Below are 26,317 nucleotides of genomic sequence, written 5' to 3' on the forward strand. Positions count from 1 at the left end.
TATCGGCGACCGAGCTGTGGTCTATATCCCACTCCGATATCGCGGAGACCGGAGAAACTGTCGGCCCTATGTACATAAGGGAATCGCGGTCCACGCGCAGATCGAGACTCGAACGGATCAACATTCCAAAAAGGAGCTCCCAGGTTTCTCCCCTGCATCAGTGCCTTACAGGTTGTCTCATGCTGGACGACTTGAGCAGCTGCCGCGCCTAAATGGTATTTTGTCCTCTCCCGAGTTCTTGCGGCATCAGCTAAAATGAAACGAAAGCAACCAGATGTTGACGACGAGCTCCCTGTCTCGACCCCGAAGAGGCAGCGGACTTCGAAGGCCAATGAAACTGGATCGCCTGAGCTACCTTCGTCGAAGCGACTAAAGAGCACACCCCAGAAGCAGGCCGCGGAAACACCAGCAGCCTTAAAAGCATCCGGGCTCAGAACTCCGTCGAACCGGTCGAAAGCGAAGGCACTATTCTCCACGCCAGCGAAAGAAAATGGAGCCACAACGCCGACCAAGGCGCGTGCGGACCGTTCGGCCAAGAAGAAGAGTGCCCAGTTACTGCTCGAGCAGGATGACGAAGATATTTGGGACGGAGGCGATCGTCTAGCGGAGGAGATTTTGGCGGATGAAGATGCACCAGCCGCGACAAATGGACAAAGCAATGATGTGATCAAAACAGTCGAGGCGGATGCTACTAAGTCGACAGAGAAGCCTGCAGCAGCACCGAAGCGTCGTGCTGGAAGACCCAAGGGCGCAAAGAATAAGCGCTCTCCCACGCCCGAGGGAGAACTGCCAGCGCATGAGCGATACTTCTTCCAGAACCGTGCCGGACCTCCTAGGACGTCAAACAACAACCTAAATAAGGTAAACTTACTGACCCATGATGAGTACTTCGAAAAGCGCGCGCAATACCAAGACCCTTGCAAGCTGGAGACGGCTTTTCTCAACGATCTTCACCGCAGGTCGTTCCCGCAATGGGACTTTGAGTTTTCCCAGGGCTTCAACATCTGTCTGTATGGATACGGTTCAAAACGCCGACTCACTCACAGCTTTGCGTATTGGCTCTATCGCAAGCACAGCTCTAGCCCTCCGTCTGTCATCATTGTCAATGGACACACTCCCAACTTATCCATCCGCTCAATATTTGCTACGATAGTCACAGCTATACTTGGGGCCGACATCCCCTCGAAAATGGGAGCTCAGCCGCTAGAAGTCCTTGAATTGCTGCAGTCGACCTTGAGATTACGGCCCCAGCAGAAGCCCATTACCGTCCTCATCAACTCCATCGATGCCCCGTCTCTTCGCCGCGCCGCGAACCAAGCTCTGCTTGCCCGGCTAGCAGCTACGCCGCAGATACAACTTCTTGCCACTGCAGACACACCGAACTTCTTGTTGATGTGGGATATAAGTCTTCGAGACCAGCTCAATTTCGCGTTCCACGATTGCACAACATTCATACCGTTTGATGCAGAGTTTGATGTTGTCGAAGAAGTCCACAACCTCCTTGGCCGAAAGGGACGACGTGTTGGAGGCAAAGAAGGTGTCGAGTTCGTGCTCAAAAGTCTCCCCGAGAACGCTCAAAATCTGTACCGGCTGCTACTCACAGAATTACTCACGATGGCTGACGAAGATCACAATGCGGAAGATGATATGGACGGTGCCGATGGCCCAGTAGATGGCCCCAAGGACGAAATGGGTATCGAATTCCGGGCTCTGTACCAGAAGGCCTCCGAGGAGTTCATCGCATCATCTGAGATGATGTTCCGTACGCTATTGAAGGAGTTCCATGACCATCAAATGATCACTTCGCGCATGGATACGAGTGGAATGGAAATACTAAGTGTCCCTTTGTCTCGTGATGAGATGGAAGGAGTCCTTGAAGACCTTGTTTTGAGCTGATATTATGCGCCCAGACGTCTATGATACCCTGTATATCTGAGCATGTTTGTCTAACGCAGTTCCTCTTTCGGCTATATATCACACTGCATGAAGCTTGTCTGCATGAATCGTCGGGTCTAAAATTGCGCAAAAGCGGCGAGAGCCATTGTCGCGCCAAAGGTTATCTTGAACGGCACATTCCGCGATACTGTTTTCTCGAGGTCGACAGATTTCACATATTTCTGCAATCGGTGCAGGGGAAGGATGTTGTAGCCCTTGGACGCGGCCCACTAGTGCATTCGAACAGCGTCAGCTTAACTAAGAACCGCATTTCAACACTCAAGCAAAGCAGCAATTCACCTCAACCGCCACGAACCCCAGACCAAGAAGCACCACCAACACCCTCGAAAACGCCCTCAGCCCGACGCCAACCACAAGACCGAGCACACTCCCCATGCTCACCTGTCGCATGTTCGAGGCCGTCATAATCCCGCTGCCGCCAGTTCGTGTGCCCGCATTCTGTTTTGTCAATAATGGGCTCTCAGATGTGGTTGTCCAGCTTGATTGTGAAGAGGCAGGCGCATAGTCGCATCTCATGGGAGGGGCGCGAAAGGGCGAGGAAGGGTGTAGGGAGAACGACGCGCCAATGCCGAGACCGAGTCCGACAACCGCGGACGTGCGGGATAGCGTGAAGAGGCCGGATGCCATTCTGGAGGATAGGATTATGGTCAATTGAAGTACATAACAGTCGATCTAGCTATAATGAGAGTTCAACCTGGGGAGTAAACGCTCGAAGCTTGTAGATGCCAACAGGAGCTATCCCGATCCATGTAGCACTTGACGTCATGCTTGGGCGGTGAGCTTGGCAGAATATAATGCTCGGCAACCGGCGTTACTTTGTTCCCAGTGATGTCACCTGACTGGCTGTCGGCGCCGGAATGGAGGTTCAACTCCGCGGCAGATCCTCACTAGTGTACAGATACAAAAGAGTTACGGACAACTCGAGACGAGGTAAAAGCAGAACAGCTATGGGCTGTATCAGTCTAGGTGGGATATGAATTCATTTGGCCGAGTTCCGAGCAGATCCCGAAGGGCGAAGGCAAACGAGCAAGCCGGGGGGCCTCTGCCTATCTAACCCGATCGATCTCCCTTCCAACGCTTGAGCCACGATCTGATACTGCCCGCGGCGAAGTCCTCGAATAAGAAACGAGTCTAGAAACAGTCACTGGGCGGCGAGGAATAGCTGAGGATTCATAGAATCATGGTTCCTGGGCTATCCCGCGGAAAACGCAAAGGATCTTCGACGAATTTGCACCCGCGCCAGAGTTTGGAGGGGCAAAGACGCTTTGATTGGTGAATTGGAAAAGTTGGCGGGGAAGATTGGGGGGGGGACGTTTTGCTGGGTCCATACCGAAGAGGAAGAGGCGAACTGTGGACTGTGAGTGACACCGGACACCGGAGGCCCAGAAGAATATGGAGAGTGAGCTCTATATAACCAGTGACTCACGCGCCCTTCCAGTGACATCCCCCACGCTGCGCTGCTCTTCTTTTCCATTCCTTCGCAAGGTCCTCCTGTCTTTGTCTTCCTTCTTGCTTGTCTCGTCTTCTCTAGACTTTCGCTTTTCATTGACTTAAGACTTAATTTCCTTCCATTAATTCTATACAATGGCTTCCAACTCTGCTACCAATGGAGCTGCCTCCAACGACTTCACCGTCAAGGCCGGTCTGGCTCAGATGTTGAAGGGTGGAGTTATCATGGACGTTGTCAATGCGGAACAGGTATGCTTTGACCATAGCCATCAATTGGCGAAAGTGCTGACTTGTAAGGCCCGTATCGCTGAAGAAGCTGGTGCCGCCGCTGTCATGGCCCTCGAGCGTGTCCCCGCCGATATCCGTGCTCAAGGAGGTGTCGCCCGCATGTCCGACCCCTCTATGATTAAGGAGATCATGGAAGCTGTCACAATCCCCGTCATGGCGAAGGCCCGTATCGGCCACTTTGTCGAGTGCCAGGTTGGTACCCCGCTTGCTCTTCTCGTGATTCGATGCTAATCCGATCTCTTTAATAGATCCTCGAATCCATTGGCATCGACTACATCGACGAGTCCGAAGTCCTCACCCCCGCCGATAACCTCTACCACGTCACAAAGCACCACTTCAAGGCCCCTTTTGTCTGCGGCTGCCGCAACTTGGGTGAGGCTCTCCGCCGTATCTCCGAGGGCGCTGCTATGATCCGCACCAAGGGTGAGGCCGGTACCGGAGATGTCGTCGAGGCCGTCAAGCACATGCGCACCGTTAACGCGGACATCGCCCGTGCCCGTGCCATTCTCCAGTCTTCCGCCGACCCCGAGCCCGAGCTTCGCGCCTACGCCCGTGAGCTGGAAGCTCCCTATGAGCTCGTCCGCGAGTGTGCCGAGAAGGGCCGTCTTCCCGTTGTCAACTTCGCCGCCGGCGGTGTCGCCACTCCTGCCGACGCGGCTCTCATGATGCAGCTAGGCTGCGACGGAGTCTTCGTCGGTTCTGGTATCTTCAAGTCCGGTGATGCGAAGAAGCGCGCCAAGGCTATCGTCCAGGCTGTGACGCACTTCAAGGACCCCAAGGTTCTGGCTGAGGTTAGCCAGGGCCTGGGTGAGGCTATGGTTGGCATCAATGTCGCGCAGATGCAGGATGCCGACAAGCTGGCCAAGCGCGGCTGGTAGACTGGCTCGTTCCCTGTTCACTTCAACTTCGTTTCGTTTCGTGTTATGTGTTTTAATGAGCGTTGCGTTACGTTGTGTTGGGAAAGTTAGTATACCACGGTGTGCTCGGTAATGTCAAGACCTTCAACTTTTCTTGCATTGCATGGATTTTGCAGTCTTGGGAGGCTATCACTGTACGCTCGATTGTGCTTATGAGGAATGAGGACATGAAGTATCTAGACTATTGTAGAGTATCAAATATGCTCGTCATTCACACTCGATCTCGCACCCTCTTTTTCGGGTACTATTCATCACCATTATCCATCTCGTTCGCTCTTTCCCGAAGCAGGGAGGTTCCTAAACGAAGCCTACAAGGGGCTCTTGCGAGGTCTCCCAGTTTGATGTTGTCCACTGCCTTCATTCTTGTCTTTTCTGGATCATCTAGCAAAGCATATTCATATTCATAGCAAGAGTTTAACCACTTACTATCCATATCACCACTCAACCCAGTGCCGACCAGCTCCAGATCAGGAATCCTGAGAATGGAGGCTCGCAAGCATCCACGCTCCAAAGCAGGTTCCAATTACGAGACACCACCAGAACGCGATAACGGGCTCCCATACCTGGAGGGTTATAGTTCTAAGGGCTCGCTCTCATCACCATCTCGTCGAATCGAAGAGGCAATTGCAAATGGAAATGAACGCAAATACGAGCCCACACGTGCCGAAGATTCTTCTCCAACGGACTCACCCTCCCCACGGTCTCTTCCAGACGAGGATACACGACATATTTCTGAATCAGACCGCTCGTCGGCAGAACCGTCGTCGAGTCGCGCCTATAGCCCTAGATTCAGCCCTAGTACGGAAGACTTCATTCATTGCATAGAAACGGGAATTCGATTTCCGAGTGACAGCTCGGTGCCGCCGTCGGATTCTTCAGAAGAGGAGAAGACGGGTGGTGACCATGAACTCGAACCTGGCCTGCAACTGGCGTCTCCTCGTGAACAAGAAGGCATTCAGATTCCCACCATTGATTTAGACGCACGATTGGGGGACAAAGAAGATGGACACGACGAAGATGGACACGACGAAGGTGGACACGACGAAGGTGGACACGACGAAGGTGGACACGACGAAAGTGGACACGACGAAGATGGACACGACGAAGGTGGACACGACGAACGTGGACACGACGAAGGTGGACACGACGAAAGTGGACACGACGAAGATGGACACGACGAAGAGCAAGGCCAGCATGATGGCAGGTACTTCGATGAAGTAGGGTTAGGGCTCAAAGACTCCAGACCTGATATTGAGCGCGCACCAGAGTCAGGGAACGAACATTACTCTAAGACTCGATGGTACCTCGAGCCACAGTGGGAACGGATATCGCCGAAGGAATACGTTGTGAAGAATACGTTCGATGACGAGCCCTCTGACTATGAGATCGTTGAGCCTGACCCGGAGGAACCCTTACGTGCAACAAATCCTAACCAACCTGAGACTGAGACCTCAGGGCCATGTCAGGAATCGGCAAATTCAAGCAGTCGGGTTTCGACAGATTATCTCAATACGTCTTCACAATCGCGATCGCCGTCGAAGAATACGTTGCCTTCGAATATATCATCAGACTGGAATGAAACACTGCAATCAGAGCTCCCCTCGTTCATTCTATCGCCAGAGCAGTCAGAACAAGGTCAGGGTCAGAAGGAGACAAGCCTACAGTCAAATAAGCGGTCCAGGGATGATGAATGCGCGAAGACTGAACCTTCAGACCTCCTCGAAGGGGAACCAAACAAGCGTAAGATCAATCTCTACAAGAAAACGCCAACTCTAACCATCTGGGCACTTTGTAGGCCACAGAATCATTCACCATGCCCAACCTCTCGAGATTAATCGGGACAGCACCAGGAATGAGAACCGTGGTTGAGCACGTTAACGAGGACGAAGGTTTAAATTAGCAGTCATGTAGTTTATTCTAGCGAGTAAAATGTTAACATACTATCCCTATTTTTGAGTATGTGCCCAGTGCACCCACCGCCTAATACACTCATCCACCCTCTTCAGCGCCGCCCTCTCAGCAGCAACCTCAAACCACTCCTTATGCTCCCTCCCACACTCGGGACAAGGCCCCAAATCCTGGATCCTCGTCTCCGCCAACTCAAGATGAATCAGCCTCTCAACGCGATGAACATGCGGCACTTTCTTCCCCGGCTCAAACCCCCACTTGTCACCCTTCCCCCGTCCAGAAGAGGGTGTATAAGGATAATACCGTATTAGCGTGAGATGGTTGCTGCATTGCTTCGACCACTCATTCAGTCGGCGGGTGACGTTGCTTGTTCGTCCGATTTTCAGCCGGACGGTGCCGGTGTTCGTTGGTTGTGTCGAGGGGTTGTTTAGGTCTCGCGCGCGACGGATCGCCGTGTTGCTTCGTTGTATTTGTTCGGGTGTTTCGTCGGTGTCGCTGTCTGAGCTGGGGTCGATGGTTATGCTTATACCCCTGTCTCTGTCTCTATTCGCATTTCTACTCTTTCTTACAGGGAGTAGTGAGGAAGCGATATCCTCTAGAGGCGGTGGCACAGATATATCTGATATCGATCTAGATGTGGATGTAGATGTAGCTGTCGACGGCGTAACCCAGAACATGTAGATATACCCCGGTTCATCGGCAGCGGAAATCGGCTTTGCGAGCTCGGCGAGGAGGAGGGATGTTGTTTGTGGGGAGAGGGATGCCGGGATCCAAGGGAGGAGGGCGTTTGGTCTTGAGCTGGACTGGATTTGAGTGTTCGTCTGTGGAATATGTTGTTGCTGGGGACGAGGACGGGCCGGTGCTGCTGGAGCATGTGCTGCTGTTGGTCTTGGTTTCGGGGTTAAAGGCGCCGGCTCGTCATCCTCTTCTATGATGGTAAAGCAGCAGAAAGTGTGCCTCTTCTGTTTCTTCCTGTTTGGGGGCTTCGTCGGTTTTTCTGTGTTGGTTGAATCATTGATATCCATAACGCCTAGCCGCTCCATCAACGTATCGATGCTTGACCGGCGCTGTTTCTTCAAGGAGCCTTTGTTCCATGTTGTCCGGCGGATAATGGTCTCGGCTTGGTCTTTATGCTGCCAGCAATAGAACGCGGTGATGTCTTGTTTCAGGTGCCCGTTGGGTTTCGGCGCCGCTGCTTTCCTTTGAGGCGATGAGTTTGGCGACGGTGAGGGCGATGTCGCTAATGATCGGCGACAGGGAAGGCCGCTAGCGGTGATTCCTCGGCATGTTGTTGCTGGGTCTTTGGAGTCTGAGCGGGATATACCCGGCTCTGGGGTGCTACCCGTGTACGGCATTGTTGGATTGTTTGATTATAGCGCGCAACGGCGGTTAGTGGACGGGTAGGGCTGGATTTGAATGTAGCGAAGAATGGACGATCAGGCTTAGGCTTGCCTGCAAATTGCAATTATCTAACAATTGCACCGCCACAGATTTGTGAAGCGCACATACCAACTGTCGAGGCTTTCACTTGTTAGGCGACGCGGGCATTCACAAGGCGTTGAGGTACTTTGAAGTTTCAAGTTGATTGGGTGACAGTTGTTGATGCCTGGTATGTGCACCGCCTCAATGGCACAAATCGTGCATACTGACCCACCAGAGCTATTAATATCGCAAGGCTAAATCTGGATGATGACTTTCATGATTAGAGGGCACCGAGGCAAAGATAGTACTTGATGTCAGATGGATCCAAGCCGGAGTAAGCACGCTTCCAGCAGAATAGCTGATAGTTGCAACAGCTAGGTGATTCATTGCCGAGAATGATCCAGTCTTACGGCGTACTTGCAAATGAACTTCAAGTTTGTCGTTAATTGTGTCGAGTTACTGATATCTATCCAATATAATCGAAGCCGGCTCCGCGACATTTCACCCAGAAAGCACGTACTAGTTGAAGCGTCTGCTGTCTGGCACCTCGCGCAGTGTACAATGACGCCAGGAGGCGCTGCCTCTCTTCTGGAGGGGGGATATGGGCATGTCCTTGACCGGTTGGATCGTTCCCCAAGTCCGCCAATGCGGAGGTGAGATATGGTCGTGCATGTCCGTGTTGCTTGAACACGACTCGCCTGAGCACATCTGTAAGATGCTCAACGTCCGATCGAGCACATCGGCCCGCAACTTGTGTGACGAGGATACGACAAAGCCCAGGCAAATATTCGTTGATTACGTTTTGTACAGCCTGAGCGTCGTTTGGCAGGTTCAAGACGCTTACCCAGAATTGGGAAGCGGAGCGGAGAGGAATAGGTTCGGGGCCTTGCAGTGCGTAGAGGGTGAAATTTGAGATCGTCTGAATTACTGGAGGTCGTTGTCCGGCTCCATGAGGTGTATATGTGAGGGAGAAAAGGTACGGATAATATTTAGGGAGCAAGCGAGTGATGAAATCGATACCGCTGTTGGCGAGTTCTGGGTCGTAAAGCTCCGGCTTTCCTTCCACGCAGCAGAAAGCGTCGTACACATGGAAGATCAGTGCGACAGCCTCTTCACCCACCTTTTCAGGATGTGCATTGTGGGAGGCTAGAAATGCGGAAGCGGTACCCATCACCATATCAGCGCCTGCAGTTCCCAGGGGTATACTTTTGACGAAATCAACCGTCAATGAGGGCGGGAAAACAAACGGACCCGTGCTTTCCGTGAAGCCGGCCCTCAAGATATCACAGGCCGCTTCGATTATGGCTGCGTCGAACGGAAAGTCCATCATGAGAAGCCGCATACATTGCATTATTAGGTTCTGCGTTGCCGCGCCGTTTCCTGTGTTCCAGTATGTGGTCGAGTACGGGCCTGCTTCCTCGTTGGAATCCAGGACCACCTCGTCTGTCCTCAAACCTTTACCTATACTCGCAAGGCATCGGAGGACCATGTGCCCGCGACTGCGAGCAGGCTCTATTAAACCGTTGGCAGCTTCAGTCCGAGAAATTTCTGCTTGCTCGAGGAGAAATCCCAGAATTCCTTCAAGGAAGTGAGATTTCTCTTCATCAGCTGGTAGAGTCTGTATAATGGCAGCGATCCCCTCCAATACTTTCTCCATAGTTTGTGTAGTCGCAGTGGGTTTCACTCGAAATAGCTCAAATTGACTGACGAATGCAGGCAATTCGAACTTGAGGGCGTTGCGGCAAGAGTTGCAGAGATGAGCTATAGACTTTGACGCTGCGGGAGCGCAGGAAGCAACATTCAAAGACGCAAACAATAGAGTAAGCACCCGCGGAAGTAAGGCATGAGTGCGTTCGAAATATGATCGGTATTTCCCAAGCATATCCACCAAGGTCTGGCGAGATTTATCAGGAATGACAACTCCAGGATCTTCGCACAAACGAGAGAACTCCTCGCTGAAAAAAATCGCGTTGAGACACTCGTCGGCGTGTTGGTTTTCGTCAACCGCCTCAGAGAGTTGAGCAACACAGAAAATAGCCGCCTCGAATGTTCTCCAATCTTGGTTTGCAAGGGAAGTTTTTGCATTCGCTTGGAACACTTGTACCAGCTCTACCCCTAATATCGGGTAAATGGCAAGAAGAAAATCACAGACGTCTCGCCTGAACGACCCAAACTCGGCACGGTCGTCATCACCCCATTCGTGCAACTCTTCAGGAGTGGGATATTTGAGCTTCTCGAAACAATCCAAAGCAGCGCGGGCAAGATTCTGCTTAGCAAATTCGGAGGCTGTTCGCTCGTCAGCGACGAGAAAAGTATCCTGAAGCTCGTCGGCGGCCTCAGTCCACCATTCAAGAGCAATGGGCGACGCAGAGTCGTCTACCGCTGCGTACCCAGGCGCCCTGAACAGAGTGTGAATCAAAGCGAGAACCTTTTCGTGCCTTGCATTTAGAGGTTGATTAAAGATCTGTGCCTGATTTCGAGTCGCATAAGACAGAAGTAGTTCCATAAAGGTTATGTTATCATCTTCAAAGTCCCCTTCCATGAGGGAGGCAATGTGGGCAGTGCCGGCATCGCTGATGATGTATTCCAGAATAGCGGCGATGTGGTCCTGTGATAGCACATTCTCACGCCATCCCATCATTTCAATTAGGATGTGCCCGGCGGACTTCGCTAGAGAGGCGATATTCAAGCATTGGATCACGTGATTCGTCGCGGGTCCCAGTTCGGAAACGGAGATAGCATCGTGTAGTTGCAATGAACTTCGGACTGAGATCCATGACTAGCGGTATGATTAGAAGTGGCCAGAATTATGCATATGCCATACGTTGGAAACTCACTTGGTAAGAATTTATTGCCAGTGTTCCTGGAAGCTCGTTAGCAACGGAGCCGCCGGACACACCATACTGCAACAACTGGGAAAGGACGAATTCTACGAGGCTGAACGCATCTCGAAGATTATGGGATATGCGGCGGATATCTTCTGGCTTCCTTGATTCCGTGCCCAGGCGACTTATATCCTCCGCTAGAATATTTGAGAAATAGAGCAGGGCGATGACTTGTCCCTCAGACAATGCCGAAGGAATGCCATTTTGCAGGTCTATGGACGCACAATCCTCCTCGCGGACGCTCTTGCCATTAGTCAGAGACGCGCCGAGGCTCAAGATAGCGCGAGTCCAAGGTGCGTCGGCCTTCAGGAAGATTGTTGCGAGCGTAGAAGCTAGTTTTCGTATAACAACACGATCACCTCCGCTGACCAAGGACACGTAGTGATCAATGAGTCGTGCTACAAGTTCGCGAGCATCATTATCAGCTAAGCTATGCCTGCAAAGAAGTGAGCAAATGCCCTGCGCAATTGAGTAGATATACGGCTGTACCAATCGTGGTTGACTTTGACCGTGAATGTAAGGGCTCCAAAGAATCTCAGATCGGTGTTCTCATCGGCAAGGAGACTATTTGCAATGAGCCAAGCATGTGGTCCTTTCTGAAGATTCTGGAGCTGCTCCTGAAGAACATTGATCTTGGCGGGGTTTCCCGAATTTGCAGGGTCATAAAGTTGAGAAACAAGCTAAGAATGTTTTGGTCAGTTCACGGTCTGAGCTCATGAGGCTGGGCTTTAGCTTACCGTCCTCGCCTCGTTAATGAGGAGCTGGACATCCACGGCCTGGCCTGAGTGGTCCATGGACATGGCCTAAGCTGGGGAAGTGGACAAAAAGCTGGAGAAGTGACGATGGTTGAACCGTGGTATAGATGGCCGATAAGAAAAGTACAGTCACGTGCTGATAAGACTAGCATGAGGGGGTGGAATCTGAAGTGGGGGAGAGGTTGAACTGACACCCAACTGAGATAATGAAGTTCTAGTTTCCTGTAGGTATCACCGTAATAGAGCAGTGCCTATTAGAAGGCTACCCAAGGTGTTGCAAAGAGTCAGACCTCAAGACTGAGTCGGCCAGGCGTTCTCGTTCATGTGATAATGTATGTAATAGTCCCGTAACACCCTGACTTAAATTACGCGGCTCCACTGGCATTCCGCCTTATCGCCCGAGACCGCGTTGAGGTGTTGCTCCTTCCAACCCAACTTGAAGCTTCAAGCTCCAGCTGCAGTGCTCCGATGCCGACTTTCTTTGCATAGCTCACTCACATTCTTTCGCCTTCCTCCTCTCCCTCGTTGTTTGGGCTAGTGCCATTGAAATCCGTCGGTGTCCTATCACTCGTCTTCCAATCGAGGTACCTTCCCTACGACACGTGCGCCATTCATCTTCTAACTGCGTCAGTCGATGCTCTTTTCCCGTCCTCCAACTCGGCTTTCCTGGATTCTAGCCTGCCGGCCGACTCATAACCTGCCCCGCTTTCGTCCGAGGTTCTTTTCTATATCTGTTCCGCGATACGCCGTTGACATGGAAGCCGTCGATACTACACAGCGCCTGTCCAGCTTGCGGCAGTTGATGCGAGAGAACAAGGTTGATGTATATAGTATGGCAGCAGACATTCCTAGCCCGAATCTCAAGGGGAAGCTTTCTTCTAACTTTTTCTCAGTCGTCCCTTCAGAAGATAGTCACCAATCGGAGTATATCGCACCTTGTGACGGTCGTCGAGGTAATACATCCCCAGCCGAAATGTCCATCGCCGCCTCGTATCACGCTTGAACGCCGTATGGCTTACAATCTCAAATATAGAGTTTATTTCTGGCTTCTCTGGCTCGGCCGGAACCGCCATCATCTCTTTGAACGAAGCGGCACTGTCTACCGATGGCCGATACTTCAACCAAGCGGCGAAGCAGCTCGATAGCAATTGGACCCTCCTGAAACGCGGGGTCGAAGGTGTTCCGACTTCACAAGAATGGTACGGGCTAGGCGACCTTTCTATATCCAGAGGCTCCAGTGACTGAATTGTCTTTGCAGGATTGCCCAACAAGCCGAGGGTGGTAAAGTGGTTGGTGTTGACCCGGCTTTGATCACAGCTGGTGAGAGAACGCAGATTCTGGCCCTGTGTGAGAACATCTGCTAAATAGTTTTAGCGGCCGCCCGCAGTCTTTCTGAAGCTCTCCAGAAAACTGGCGCTTCGTTAGTCGGTGTATCACCAAACCTTGTTGATACGGTCTGGGGCAGTGATCGGCCGGCTCCTCCTCGGGAGAAAGTCAGGGTCCATCCCGAGAAGTATGCTGGAAAGAGCTTTCAGGAAAAGGTCACCGGCCTTAGAAAGGAACTGGAGAACAAGAAGGCAGCTGGCTTTGTCATCTGTATGGTCAGCCCAATCCTCGAATAGGGCCTATCTGTGCTAACAACCTACCCAGCTATGCTTGATGAAATTGCTTGGCTCTTGAATCTGAGGGGCAACGAGTAAGTGTCCTGCCTCTTTGGGCATCTCACTTTCAAGCTAATATTTGCGATCCATAGCATTCCCTACAATCCGGTCTTTTTCTCCTACTGCATTGTCACTCCCACGACGGTTGAGCTTTATATTGAGGATGAGAAGTTGACACCCGATGTGAAAGCACACCTCGGAGGAGATGTCATAGTAAAGCCTTATGATTCCATCTTTGCGGACGCCAAAGCACTTAGCGATGCGAAGAGACAAGATCCCGAGGCCCCTTCCTCCAAGTTCCTTCTCTCCAACAGAGCTTCGTGGGCTCTTAATTTGAGCTTAGGTGGCGAAGACCATGTTGATGAAGCTCGTAGCCCCATTGGTGACGCAAAAGCTGTGAAAAACGAGGTCGAGCTAGCAGGCATGCGGGCCTGCCACATTCGTGATGGTGCGGCCTTGGTTGAGTACTTTGCCTGGCTCGAGAACGAGCTGATCAACAAGAAGACGACACTAGACGAAGTCGACGCTGCTGATAAGTTGGAGCAGCTTCGGTCTAAACACGAGCTGTTTGCTGGCCTTTCTTTTGACACTATCTCCTCAACTGGCCCCAACGGAGCGGTCATCCACTACAAGCCCGAGAAGGGAAGCTGCTCCATCATTGACCCTAACGCTATCTACCTGTGCGATTCCGGCGGCCAGTATCTGGACGGAACTACAGACGTGACCAGAACATACCATTTTGGACAACCCACCGATCTCGAAAAGAAAGCTTTTACATTAGTCCTCAAAGGCATGATTGGGCTGGACTCCGCAGTCTTTCCTAAAGGAACAAGCGGATTCGCGCTTGATGTCTTGGCTCGTCAACACTTGTGGAAAGAAGGGCTCGACTTTTTGCACGGAACTGGGCACGGAATTGGCTCTTACTTGGTAATGTTGAATCCTTGTGGATATCGGTACTCCGCTGACTCCTTCTAGAACGTACATGAGGGCCCTATCGGCATCGGCACGCGCGTTCAATACACCGAGGTTCCTTTGGCCCCCGGAAATGTTATCTCAGATGGTACGCAAGTCCTTTGAGCACCACTCGCTCTTTTTCTGACTGCAGCAGAACCCGGCTTCTACGAAGACGGCAAGTTTGGTATCCGTATTGAGAGTGAGTCTCAGCTGCCCTGCTTTCACCAAGCTTGCGATGCTAATGCTCAATAGACGTGATTATGGTCCGTGAGGTACAGACTACTCACAAGTTCGGCGAGAGACCCTGGCTTGGCTTCGAGCATGTCACATTATGCCCCATCGGCCTGAATCTGGTCGAGCCTTCGCTCCTGAGTGACTCCGAGATCAAATGGCTGAATGACTACCATGCGGAGGTATGGGAGAAGACCCATAAGTATTTTGAGACCGATGAGGTCACTCGCAAATGGCTCCAGCGCGAGACTCAGCCTATCTCCAAATAATAGGTTGGTACAGTAACTTTACAGTACGTAGATAAAACTAGTAGGATAAAAATGTCTATACTCGAATATATAGTCAATATCCTGGCTCGTTTCTTACTCCTTTTCAATATTTACTTCTCTGTATAGGCTCATCCCTTAGGGCTGTGCACGTTTTCTGGATTCACTGTAGTAATTACCTCTGAGCTGCTGTGGTTTCCTCGAATCTCCGGTGCGGGATGGCTGGCGACTCATGTGGAGATCGGCATGGAGCCTTGACCACCACGGGGCCTGAGCAGCTAAATCGCTGTCCTTCCGATATCACGACCTTTTGACGTTTACGAGGCTCCGCCAACCTTTAGATCCTCGAGGATTGTGAGACTTATAGACGCACAGTCGCGTGCGCTCGAGGATTCATTTCAGGTTTTCGGACATTCGGCTCCTGGCGACGATGCCCGCATCCCCTACGGTATTCTCTGACCACATCCACCCCTAGACACCGAGACGCGGAATCAAGCTTCTTCGCCCCTCTCGCCTACCGTCCTCGCGGGCGCCGATTTAATCAATTGCCTATTTCCTCGGTCGGTATTGCCAGAGATTTGGTATGAGTGGTAGAAGCGGGTACGGGAACGGTTACGGCGGTTACTCCGACACAAACCGCTATGATCGCGGCGGTGGCGGATATGGCAGCAATAGCAACCTCGGAGTAAATGGGTACGGCGCTGGCGGAGGCAGAGATCGCCGCCCTGGAGGGTATGGTGGCTTTTACCCGGAACCTTCACAGCAACCTTCGTTGTCACCTGCTGCTTCACCGGAGCGCCGCCGCGAGAGATACGACCAAGACGACCGTTCCTACTCCTCGTCGCGATCAAGAACACGAGGGCCAGACTCGGATAGGGAAAGAAGGCCTTCAAATACAAGCGGTGGCGTACCGCTTGGAGATACCAGTCGACCACCGCCAGGAACTCCCAGCAACCAGGAAGGGCGGAACGCTCCGTCTGCCAGCACGGCGCAAGCTGTCGAAGGTATGTTACAGATGTGAATGCGAGCCACTTGGGTCGATGGAACATGTTCTGATTTTGAGCGTACCCGTCCAGATGTTCTACATTCCATTCAGCGCGAATGGGACTACGTAGCGACTGATGACTGCGTTCCGGTGCAAGTTGCTCTGCAACTAATGGACACAAGCACATTAGGGAAGGCAGATCGCGAACCGGACTTTCTCGATGTACATCAAACGATACAAAGCACGCTGAAAACCATCGTCAACGAACACCACCAGGGCTTCAACAGTTCCATCGGTACGTACCACAAAATCCAGGCAAGCATACAAAGTTCCCAGAGCCGAGTACGAAGTCTCAGGAACGCCCTTGAAGGTGCGAAAGGCGGGTTGATGTCAACAAAGCCTGAACTGAAGGAGTTGGCGACGTCTTCTCAGAAATATGACGACATCATCCAGCTATTCAGCCAAATTCAAGAAATTCAGTCCCTACCTGAAAAGCTAGAGACTAGGCTATCCGACAAGCGATTCCTGGGTGCTGTTGAGGTACTTCATGATGCGCTCCGACTTTTGCGGCGCTCGGAGCTGGAGAACATTGGGGCACTTGCGGACATCCGCGCATACTTTGAAAACCAAGAATCTTCAATCACGGATATCTTGGTCGAAGAACTACATGATCACCTGTATCTGAAATCTCCTTACTGCTCTGACCGGTGGAAGCTACCAACTGGAGAGGCAGAAAGCAATGGCGTGAACGGGGCGGGAGCAGGCTCGTGGGAGCGGCCTGTCTACGGGTTCCTCGCGAAGCTTGACGCCTCCACGCCTATGATAGAAGATGCCTCGCGAAATCCGGAGGCTGACACGTTCTCTTACTTGCAACTTCTCATAGAGGCTCTGAACAAAATGGGCCATCTTGATATCGCAGTGGATCGTATCGAACAGCGACTTCCTGTGGAGCTCTTCACGGTAGTTGACAAAACGAACGCGGAGATCGATGCGCGCTACCCATTACCACGGGGCTCGATGGCACAAGACGGAAAGTCAGATTCTCCGACAGAGCTGATTGAGAAGCGCGGCCATGTGCTTTCTGAGTTTCTGTGGACACTCTATGCTAAATTTGAATCAATTGCAGAGGGACATCGTGTCGTTCACGACGTAATAGCAGCCATTGTGCAGCGCGAAGGCATACCCAAAAGCAGTTCTTTAGCTGGTGGTTTCAAAGAGCTGTGGAAGCTTTACCAAAGCGAGGTATGCAGAATTATTGATTAGCTCTGCTGGGTTGTACTAACTAAATGCCTCTTTAGATTCGCTCATTGATGCACGATTACCTTGCTACCGACGGCGATTCTTCGGTTAGAGCAAGAGATGAAGAGGCTGATGCACGACGTCATAAGTACTTAGGTTATAGAGACAAGAACAAGGTACTACTCGTAGCCTGGCCAGAATTGCGCACGCTGCTAACACCAATCAGAAACTGTTCAAACTATCCGAAGCAGGCCGTACAACAGAGATGAAGGCCGAACAAAACGAACTGGACGAAATCCTCAGATCTTCAGTCCCCGGCCTCGTGTCCAAAACGGAACAGAAATCGGAGGAAGATAACCCTTCGGAATCGAGACAAGGGACAGGCCATAAGATTCTCATCGAACCTAGTGTTTTCAACATGAGTCTGTTACTGCCACCGTCCCTCTCATTCATACAACGACTGAAAGACGTTGTGCCGGTTGACTCCGACATGGTGACGGGCTCTCTAACCTCTTTCCTCGACGATTTCCTTGTCAATGTCTTCTTACCGCAGCTTGATGAGACTGTCACCGAGCTTTGTACCCTCAGCTTCATTACTCTGGATGCCTTCACCGAAGATCCTCAATGGTCGCTAGTCTCTCCGAAGCCAGTGTTCAAGGTCTGTGCAGTGTCAATGATATTCAAATCTCTTCTAACAGGTGCTTAGGGAACGGTGAAATTCATGTCGGTTGTGAGAGAGTTCAGTAAAATGCTGTCCAGCATTCCTCACGATCAAGCATTTTCACAGTTGCTTCTCAGTCAGATTGTGACATATTACGACAAGTGTTGCGGATGGTATAAGTGTATGTATCTTCTGAGACTTGTTGCCACAATTCTAGCTAATGTTTCTCAAGCCATTGTTACAAAGGTCTCCCCTCGGGGAGAAGGGGGTGTCCAGCTCAAAGCTGCTGCTGCCTTTGCTGAATTTGGGCCAATCCACGACCTCGTCACCGAGCTATGGCAGGAGTCAAAGTCCAACAAGCGGGAAATCATTGACAAGGTATTTCATATGCTCAACCCTGGTGCACATAACGGAATAGTCCTTTGTTAACATAAACAGGAAACTAGCCTTTTAATAAAGCAGACCGATAAAACACCGTTGGAGCCGCTCGACATCATATCTGATCCGAAGTCAGTGGTGGCACTGTCACTTCTTCACAATAGCATGGTCAGTGTCTGCTTTTTTCTTGTTGGCATGATGCGACTGACGCAAATATAGCAATGGCTTGCAAGCAATCTTGCGAAGCTACGACAACCGGTGGTGGACGCGCGATCATCGCAGTCGTCCGGTACAAAAAATCGCCGCTGGACCCTGATCGGCTCTATGAGGCCCAAGCGTGATAGTATAAGTCAACCTATATACCTTCCTTTAAACCAGGAAACGGCCACCGCATTCGATACCACACTGCAATCATTACGCGACCTCTCACTCACTGCCATCTTCGCTTTACATATTGACATCCGATGCGGAGTTATTCATATGCTGACGCGGACTATGGCTGGTCCCAATCCTCCTGCCGTCCGCAATTCTGAACCTGGTACTCCTGCTCCGCCGCCCAGCGGTGGTTGCTGGCATCTCCTGAGTAGCCCGCCAACTGCTGCATCGCCAGCCATCCTAGAGCTAAATAAGGACCTGATCGCCTTTGATACCAACATCTCAGCGTATCTGGGAGCTGCCCAGTGTCACTTCATCACATCCGGCCTTGCTCGCTTCATCGATCGCGTCTTCGTCTCCAGCACACATTACATCTGGGCCATGAACGAGAACGGCGCATTACGACTCCAGCTCGACGTCCTTGTCCTGCAGCAGAATCTCAAGAACGTCATCATTGAGTTAGTTCAACCCTCGGCATCCGACAAGACTGCGTCCGAAGAAGCGGCCCAGTATCAAGAGATCGTCTCGCTCCCGCGAAGCGCCAAATTCCTCAACTGGTTCCTTGAAGGAGCAGTCAAGGCACTCGACTCTGCTAAGGAAGAGAAGGAGTACCGAGCTGCACACGGTGACCAGGCGCTGTCAGCGGACGGCGAACCATTCAGTTACGAAGAGCTCAAGATCCTCGTTGACCTTTGCTTCTCGGAGATCCTGAGAGGGCCGAAGGGTGAAGATAACCGGGAAGATTTCATGGCTGCGAAGAAGGCTAGCGCAGATGCGCTATTGAGACTGAATGAAATTATGTGGGATTCTAAGTAATGTGGAGGTCCCCCTGCTTACCTATCCAGAGCCGCAATGGCTGCCTATGGGACAGTTGTTTGAGTGCGACCAATATAGCACTGCTGGCTGCGCCGGCATTTGATAAATACACATACGATGATTCATGTTGCAGTACTTTGTAGTCTCACTATTGCCTAGTATAATTTAGTCAAGTTGCAAACTTCCCTGAAGGCTGAGACACCACTCTTCAGCCCCGATAGCCAGTTCATTGGATGCCGGAGTATCTCGGGGTGCATGCATGATCTCCAGGTAATGCGACAATGTGAGTCATGAACTGCTGCAGGATCAATGCCTGCTGACGACTGACAAAAACAAGTATTCTGGTCTGCACCAAATTGATGCTTTGACTTCAACTGAGATCTCGCAGGAGGTCGGCCAGCTGCTGCAGGGTTCATGCCTGTCGAGTGAGCTTCCAATATACAGTTCAGGTTTTTATAGTCATTAAGCTAACAGGTATCGTTTAGCCAAAGATACAGAGTATCTTATATGCACTACTTTTTCCCTTCACCCCAATAATACCAGTATTCCATAAGATAAAGTACGTGAGAATACACTATGGTAGATTTGATCTACATTGATCATTTAGCTGAGTTCTGGATGCCAATTGTAGGTTGACAGTCTGCTGCAGGGACCATGCCTGTTTGGTGCCTGAGAGATATAATTAGACTACATAGTCCATTCTTCAAACATTATCGTGAGATAAATGCTCAGCGCTCTTTCGCAGGACGCGTAAAAGCCGCTTCAGTCTCTCAAAAGCTCTATTGAGACTCGTATGAGTCATCTCAAGCCCACATCTGTGCTTGAGTTATAGAGAGTGACTCCGTGACGGCTTAGAGATGCTATGGAGCTGTAGATAGCATTAGATGCACCTGGGCCGTGCGCGGCCTGTGAGTGAACGATTACATCATTGTCCAGACAGATCTCTAAGAGTTTTTACAGAGTATGACTACCAACGGAGGACAGAAAACATCTAGTAGGCGAATTCGACAGGCAACAGTTTGAAAAATCAATGCTGTCTAGATCTTTGGGGGGCGTAGACTGAGTCATAGTAATATATTGCCTACTCTTGACCGATCAGCTAGGTGCAGGCCCAAGCATCCTAGAGGAATCCCCCACAGCGGTGAGCCATCGAGTAATTGTACGACGATGCGACGCACGGCTCGTGCCCGCCTGCATTTGCAGTTGGGGTATAACTCCAAGCCCATTTCTACTGTCATCTCTGGAGTAGACATGGGCTCATTTTTGTTGACAATATGATGCTTGGACTAGCAACTACCAACAAGGCAAAAGCGCCCGAGCAGATCCCCCAAAGCCCGACAAGTCCGAGGCCAAACCGTAAGCGGCGACAAAGCTTCGCCGTCCACTGCCCTTCTTTTAGTAAGCAGCCTGCATGAGGTGAAAGTTGTCTGTGAGCTTCTTTCTCCAACTACTCGCCTCCATCTTTCTCTCTGTTCGCAATTTTGCCTCTGCTCGGCTGCTTTCCCACCCTTCTTCTTCTGTGTGTGTGTCTCTGGAGGAGGAATTCGTGGTGGGTTACACATTCCGGGGAAAATGCTGGACGACAGCTCTCAGTCGGTCCTCGGGGAGATCAGGATCGCCCCAGGAACCCTGTCGCCGACATCATTCCAACCCGCAAAGTTACAGCCTTTCTGCGGTGATGTCGAAGGATGGGGCCCCATGAGCCGGCTCCGATATGACCTGACGCCGTGCTTTCTGGACTTCGGCGTCGCTTTGGTCGCCGCCTTTGGTCTGGTTCTGGGGAGCGGTGCGCTTTGGTTTCTGTTGAAGAAGCGCATTCCGCAGCCGGTGTCGAAGAATTGGCATTTCTATGCTAAGCTGGTGAGTCTGCCTATCTTCGACATGGAGCGCCATACTGACCTTTTGTTCCTCGTGTAGATCGTTCTAGCCGCGTTATTGTTTACCACCGCTCTACAAGCAGCCCTCCAGGTCGAGACCTACGCCAAATGGTTTGCCGACTTCCGATTCTGGAGCTCCGTCCTTGTTTTCGCCTCGTTGGGTGTCGTATTCGCCGTACAATATTATGAGCATTGGCGCAGCAGGTACCCGAACGGGATCGTTCTCTTCTACTGGCTCTTCTTCGTTATCGCGTATGCCGTCAAACTCCGGTCGCATGTCGCGCAAGAAACCTACAAGGGTCAGCTGCCGTACTTTGTCTGTCTGAATGTCAGCTTGGGTCTGGCGATTCTGGAATTCGCGCTGGAGTATCTGGTTCCCAAGAAGCAGAGTGCGTACGATGCGCTGGGCGACGAGGATGAATGTCCGTATGAATATGCTGATATCTTCTCCGTTCTTACTTTCAGTTGGATGACTCCGATGATGAAATTTGGGTACAAGAACTTCTTGACGCAGGATGACTTGTGGAATCTTCGCCGCATGGATACCACTCGCGCCACTGGGGCTACGCTGGAGGAGAACTGGGAGTACGAGTTGGAGAAGGAAAAGCCTTCGCTCTGGACGGCTCTGTTCAAGTCTTATAGCGGCCCTTACTTTGTTGGAGCAGTTGTCAAGTGCGGAAGCGATGTGCTCGCCTTTGTTCAGCCCCAGCTTCTGCGAATTCTGATTGACTTCATCAATTCGTACCGAACCGATGAGCCGGAGCCAGTCATTAGAGGAGTTGCCATATCTCTTGCTATGTTTATTGTCTCCGTCACGCAAACTTCCTTCCTCCACCAGTATTTCCAGCGCGCATTCGATACCGGTATGCGCGTCAAGTCCGGTCTTACTGCTATGATCTACGCCAAGTCGTTGAAGCTTTCGAGCGAAGGTCGTGCATCAAAAACCACCGGTGATATCGTCAACCACATGGCCGTGGATCAGCAGCGTCTGTCTGATCTGACCCAGTTTGGAACCCAGCTCTGGTCAGCGCCATTCCAGATCACCCTATGTATGATCTCGCTCTACAATTTGGTTGGTGTTAGCATGTTTGCTGGTATTGCTGTCATGATCCTCATGATCCCGATCAATGGCATCATTGCTCGAATGATGAAGAAGCTCCAACTCGTCCAAATGAAAAACAAGGATGCAAGATCTCGACTCATGACCGAGATCCTAAACAACATCAAGAGCATTAAGCTCTACGCCTGGAACAATGCGTTTATGAACAAACTCAGCCATATTCGTAATGACCTGGAACTGAATACTCTTCGCAAGATTGGAGCGACCCAGTCTATCGCGAACTTCACCTGGCAGTCTACTCCGTTCCTGGTTTCTTGCTCCACGTTTACTGTATTTGTTCTGATTGAAGATCGACCTCTCACTACGGCTATTGTATTCCCGGCCCTAACACTCTTCAACCTTCTAACTTTCCCTCTCTCGATCCTTCCTATGGTCATCACCTCCGTGATCGAAGCTTCTGTCGCTGTCAAGCGTCTGACAGATTACTTTACTGCGGAGGAACTCCAGACCGACGCCGTCAGGTATGAAGATGCAGTCACCCATATCGGCGACGAGTCTGTTAGGATCCGCGATGCGTCCTTTTCCTGGAACAGATACAAAGACGAGACGTCTCTGGAAAACATTGACTTGAGCTGCCGCAAGGGAGAGCTCAACTGTATCGTCGGGCGCGTTGGTTCTGGAAAGTCGTCGCTGCTCCAGGCACTCCTTGGTGACCTTTGGAAGAAAGAAGGTGAAGTTGTCGTCCGCGGGCGCATCGCATATGTTGCCCAATCCGCTTGGGTTATGAATGCTAGTGTCCGAGAGAACATTGTCTTCGGTCACCGTTGGGACCCTCAGTTCTATGACTTGACCGTTGAGGCATGTGCTTTGCTGGACGACTTCAAGAATCTGCCTGATGGTGACCAGACCGAGGTTGGAGAGAGGGGGATCTCTCTTTCTGGTGGACAAAAGGCCAGATTGACCCTCGCCAGAGCTGTCTACGCTCGTGCTGATATCTACCTCTTGGATGATGTTCTATCTGCCGTCGACCAGCACGTCGGTCGACACTTGATTAACCAGGTGCTCGGACGGAATGGTATTCTCAGCAGCAAGACAAGAATCCTGGCCACGAATGCCATTCCTGTTCTCAAGGAGGCGGACTTCATCGGCCTGCTCCGCGACAAGACGCTGATCGAGAAGGGCACATACGAGCAGCTAATGGCCATGAAAGGTGAAGTTGCCAATCTCGTCCGCACGACAATGAACGACTCGGACGATGAAGGCTCTGGCGCCGAAAGCCGCGCCCTCGCTAGTCCCGATAGCTCCGAGTCTGCCACCATGGTTGTCGATGGCGATACCGATTACTCCGATACGGACGACGCTGAACAACAGATTGGTTCTCTGGCGCCGATCAAGACCGCCGCTCCTCGCAGGACGAGCACCGTTACGCTACGTCGCGCAAGCACCGTCAGCTGGCAAGGTCCGCGCCGCAAACTGGGCGACGAAGAGAACGTCCTCAAGAGCAAGCAGACCCAGGAGACCTCCGCGCAAGGCAAAGTCAGATGGAGCGTGTATGGAGAGTACGCGAAGAACAGCAACCTGGTTGCTGTCGGCTTCTATCTCTTCACCCTCGTAGGTGCGCAGGTAGCCCAAGTTGGAGGCAGTTACTGGCTCAAGCACTGGACCGAGATGAGTGAGACGCAGTCGGCTTCGAGTGCTGGGAAGTTTATTGGTATCTACCTAGCTCTGGGACTTGGATCTTCTTTATTGGTCATTGTTCAGAACCTCATTCTGTGGATCTTTTGCTCGATTGAGGCGTCGCGGAAACTTCACGAGCGGATGGCTTTCTCTATCTTCCGCTCGCCGATGCGCTTCTTTGAGACGACGCCTTCTGGACGGGTTTTGAACCGATTTTCTAGGTATGTTTTAGTCTGATACCATTGGCTAGCCATTTCTAACAATATCAGTGACATATATCGTATCGACGAAGTTCTTGCCCGAACATTTAACATGGTTTGTCTCCCGAGACCCAATGCTGTAGCTTTGCTAACGGACCTAGCTTTTTGGAAACTCGGCCAAGGCCCTCTTTACCTTGGGTGTTATTGCTACCTCCACGCCTCCATTCTTAATTCTGGTTATACCATTGGGATACGTCTACTTTAGCTACCAGAAATACTACCTTCGCACGTCCCGTGAGCTGAAGCGTCTCGACAGCGTTACGCGGAGTCCCATCTTTGCACACTTCCAGGAGTCGCTTGGAGGAATCTCTACGATCCGCGCCTACCGACAAGAGGAGCGATTCAGCTTGGAAAACGAATGGCGCATGGATGCAAACCTCCGTGCGTACTTCCCCTCAATCAGCGCAAACAGATGGCTTGCCGTCCGTCTCGAATTCATCGGGTCGGTCATCATCCTTGCCTCTGCGTTGCTATCGATTATTTCTGTCGCGACCGGCAGCGGACTCTCCGCGGGAATGGTTGGTTTGGCCATGTCCTACGCTCTCCAGATCACCCAGTCTCTGAACTGGATTGTCCGACAGACCGTCGAGGTCGAGACCAACATTGTCTCTGTCGAGCGTGTGCTCGAGTACGCGGCCCTTCCAAGCGAAGCGCCCGAGGTGATCTTCAAGAAACGCCCGGCTATCGGGTGGCCAGCGCAGGGTGCGGTGTCATTCCAGAACTACAGCACCCGTTACCGCGAGGGCCTGGACCTGGTGCTCAAGGACGTCACACTCGACATCAAGCCGCACGAGAAGATTGGTGTCGTCGGGCGCACGGGTGCCGGCAAGAGTTCACTGACCCTAGCGCTCTTCCGCATCATCGAGCCTACAAACGGTGGCATCAGCATTGACAACCTGGATGTCTCGACAATCGGATTGTTCGACCTACGAGGCCGCCTTGCAATCATCCCACAAGACCCCGCCATGTTCGAAGGGACTGTGCGCGACAATCTAGATCCGCGCCATGCACACGACGACACCGAACTGTGGAGTGTCCTCGGTACGTACCCAAGCGAATGCCAGTCTGAATTTCAGACTTAGGTTCTCACGGATGCTAACTGCATGCAGAGCACGCCCGGTTAAAAGCCCACGTCTCTCAAATGGAGGGTCAGCTGGATGCGCACGTCCAGGAAGGAGGTATGACATCCGTCCGAAGCTACTATATCCCTTGCGTCGCGCTTAACTAACCGATCAACAGGATCGAATCTCAGCCAAGGCCAGCGCCAACTAATTTCCCTAGCCCGCGCGCTCCTAACGCCTAGTAACATCCTCGTGTTGGACGAGGCCACGGTAAGCACACTGCACTGCACTGCATAATCTTATCACACCGATACTTCACACCCCATCAGTTAGACCATTTACTAATCACGAAAAAATGAATCTAGGCCGCCGTCGACGTCGAAACAGATGCCCTCCTCCAACGCACCCTGCGCTCAAGTATCTTCCAGAACCGCACAATCATCACGATCGCGCATCGCATCAACACAATCATCGACTCCGACCGCATCGTGGTCCTTGATAAAGGCCGCGTCGCGGAATTCGATTCCCCCGCGGCGCTGATCAAGCAGCGCGGCAAGTTCTACGACCTTGTTAGGGAGGCTGGGTTGCTTGATGCTGATGGGAATGCGGTTAATGTTAATGTATAGTGATTTCTTTCGCGATGACTACGTGCAGAGTACAGTGACGGGAGGAATCGAACTGCCTCTTTGATATTTGGCCGGAATGGTGGATGGATAAACAGTCTGCATGTTTGTTTCATCCCGTCGCATTTATCCGCTGGGATAACGAAGACGAAGACGCGGCGAATGATGGATGAAAAGTGCAAGAAAATTTAATACAAAAGTCTGTTTGCTTGCTTTGGTTTTGTTTGCTTGCCTCGATGACTTGACTCGTTGGTTACTTCGGCGTTTGGTTTATAAAGTACCTAGTCACTCTTACATATGTCTATACTAGTTGTCAGTTATACTACACTAAACTGCACATAACAAACAAGACACAAAACAAAGAAAAGATCGAATTAGATTGAAGTTGAAATGAACACAATTCCTTTAAGCAGACAGACAAAGCAGACAATCAATCAATGAAGGAGTACAGAGTACAGAGTATGACCCCATCACACACAAAACCTTCGTACAGTGTACAATCACAATCACAATCACACTGTCCAACAAACGAACGAAATCTCGAGTCTCGAGTCCTCGAGTCGGACTGAGTCTAGCCCCCTGCAACAACCCCTCACACCTATTCCAAGATCCA

At 51.5% G+C, this 26,317-nt stretch overlaps 8 protein-coding genes across 8 annotated transcripts; 5 read left to right on the forward strand and 3 right to left on the reverse strand.

Annotated features, from left to right (window-relative positions):
- Nucleotides 1-2,055, forward strand: BDV17DRAFT_147498 (origin recognition complex subunit 2). The gene is made up of 2 exons (XM_073754423.1): nucleotides 1-215; nucleotides 268-2,055. Exons 1-2 carry the CDS (start codon nucleotides 213-215, stop codon nucleotides 1,894-1,896), a joined length of 1,632 nt encoding a protein of 543 aa, XP_073619959.1. The 5' UTR covers nucleotides 1-212; the 3' UTR covers nucleotides 1,897-2,055.
- On the reverse strand, nucleotides 2,013-2,583 carry BDV17DRAFT_287479 (uncharacterized protein; the record flags this gene model as incomplete). The annotated part of the gene is made up of 2 exons (XM_073761183.1): nucleotides 2,013-2,165; nucleotides 2,236-2,583. 2 exons carry the CDS (start codon nucleotides 2,581-2,583, stop codon nucleotides 2,013-2,015), a joined length of 501 nt encoding a protein of 166 aa, XP_073619960.1.
- Nucleotides 2,584-3,021: 438 nt separating this feature from the next.
- On the forward strand, nucleotides 3,022-4,832 carry BDV17DRAFT_147500 (pyridoxal 5'-phosphate synthase subunit PdxS). The gene is made up of 4 exons (XM_073754424.1): nucleotides 3,022-3,313; nucleotides 3,395-3,654; nucleotides 3,703-3,885; nucleotides 3,942-4,832. The coding sequence occupies exons 2-4, from the start codon at nucleotides 3,541-3,543 to the stop codon at nucleotides 4,569-4,571; spliced, it is 927 nt and encodes a 308-aa protein (XP_073619961.1). The 5' UTR covers nucleotides 3,022-3,313; nucleotides 3,395-3,540; the 3' UTR covers nucleotides 4,572-4,832.
- BDV17DRAFT_147644 (uncharacterized protein) lies at nucleotides 4,833-6,518 on the forward strand. Its single transcript, XM_073754428.1, has 3 exons — nucleotides 4,833-5,672; nucleotides 5,748-6,350; nucleotides 6,406-6,518. The coding sequence occupies exons 1-3, from the start codon at nucleotides 5,093-5,095 to the stop codon at nucleotides 6,477-6,479; spliced, it is 1,257 nt and encodes a 418-aa protein (XP_073619962.1). The 5' UTR covers nucleotides 4,833-5,092; the 3' UTR covers nucleotides 6,480-6,518.
- On the reverse strand, nucleotides 6,472-8,009 carry BDV17DRAFT_147557 (uncharacterized protein). The gene has a single exon (XM_073754426.1). The coding sequence runs from the start codon at nucleotides 7,871-7,873 to the stop codon at nucleotides 6,557-6,559; it is 1,317 nt and encodes a 438-aa protein (XP_073619963.1). The 5' UTR covers nucleotides 7,874-8,009; the 3' UTR covers nucleotides 6,472-6,556.
- A 26-nt stretch (nucleotides 8,010-8,035) lies between these two features.
- Nucleotides 8,036-11,837, reverse strand: BDV17DRAFT_147673 (putative importin 13). The gene is made up of 4 exons (XM_073754429.1): nucleotides 11,563-11,837; nucleotides 11,315-11,505; nucleotides 10,778-11,261; nucleotides 8,036-10,719 (listed from the first exon to the last, which is right to left on the reverse strand). The coding sequence occupies exons 1-4, from the start codon at nucleotides 11,623-11,625 to the stop codon at nucleotides 8,407-8,409; spliced, it is 3,051 nt and encodes a 1,016-aa protein (XP_073619964.1). The 5' UTR covers nucleotides 11,626-11,837; the 3' UTR covers nucleotides 8,036-8,406.
- A 497-nt stretch (nucleotides 11,838-12,334) lies between these two features.
- On the forward strand, nucleotides 12,335-19,146 carry BDV17DRAFT_279376 (exocyst subunit SEC8; the record flags this gene model as incomplete). Its single annotated transcript, XM_073759705.1, has 17 exons — nucleotides 12,335-12,410; nucleotides 12,474-12,533; nucleotides 12,614-12,779; nucleotides 12,839-12,900; nucleotides 12,955-13,181; nucleotides 13,314-14,168; nucleotides 14,217-14,301; nucleotides 14,350-14,394; nucleotides 14,448-14,667; nucleotides 15,269-15,696; nucleotides 15,769-16,919; nucleotides 16,976-17,092; nucleotides 17,143-17,574; nucleotides 17,623-17,758; nucleotides 17,810-17,955; nucleotides 18,016-18,123; nucleotides 18,175-19,146. The coding sequence occupies 17 exons, from the start codon at nucleotides 12,335-12,337 to the stop codon at nucleotides 19,144-19,146; spliced, it is 5,286 nt and encodes a 1,761-aa protein (XP_073619965.1).
- Nucleotides 19,147-20,718: 1,572 nt separating this feature from the next.
- On the forward strand, nucleotides 20,719-25,707 carry BDV17DRAFT_287486 (ATP-binding cassette glutathione S-conjugate transporter YCF1; the record flags this gene model as incomplete). The annotated part of the gene is made up of 7 exons (XM_073761184.1): nucleotides 20,719-21,006; nucleotides 21,064-23,981; nucleotides 24,030-24,075; nucleotides 24,122-25,061; nucleotides 25,130-25,198; nucleotides 25,260-25,351; nucleotides 25,447-25,707. 7 exons carry the CDS (start codon nucleotides 20,719-20,721, stop codon nucleotides 25,705-25,707), a joined length of 4,614 nt encoding a protein of 1,537 aa, XP_073619966.1.
- Between the last annotated feature and the right edge of the window lie 610 nt (nucleotides 25,708-26,317).

This window comes from Aspergillus undulatus (assembly GCF_047715775.1).
Source record: "Aspergillus undulatus strain CBS 261.88 unplaced genomic scaffold BDV17scaffold_4, whole genome shotgun sequence".
In the NCBI taxonomy this organism is placed as follows: domain Eukaryota; kingdom Fungi; phylum Ascomycota; class Eurotiomycetes; order Eurotiales; family Aspergillaceae; genus Aspergillus; species Aspergillus undulatus.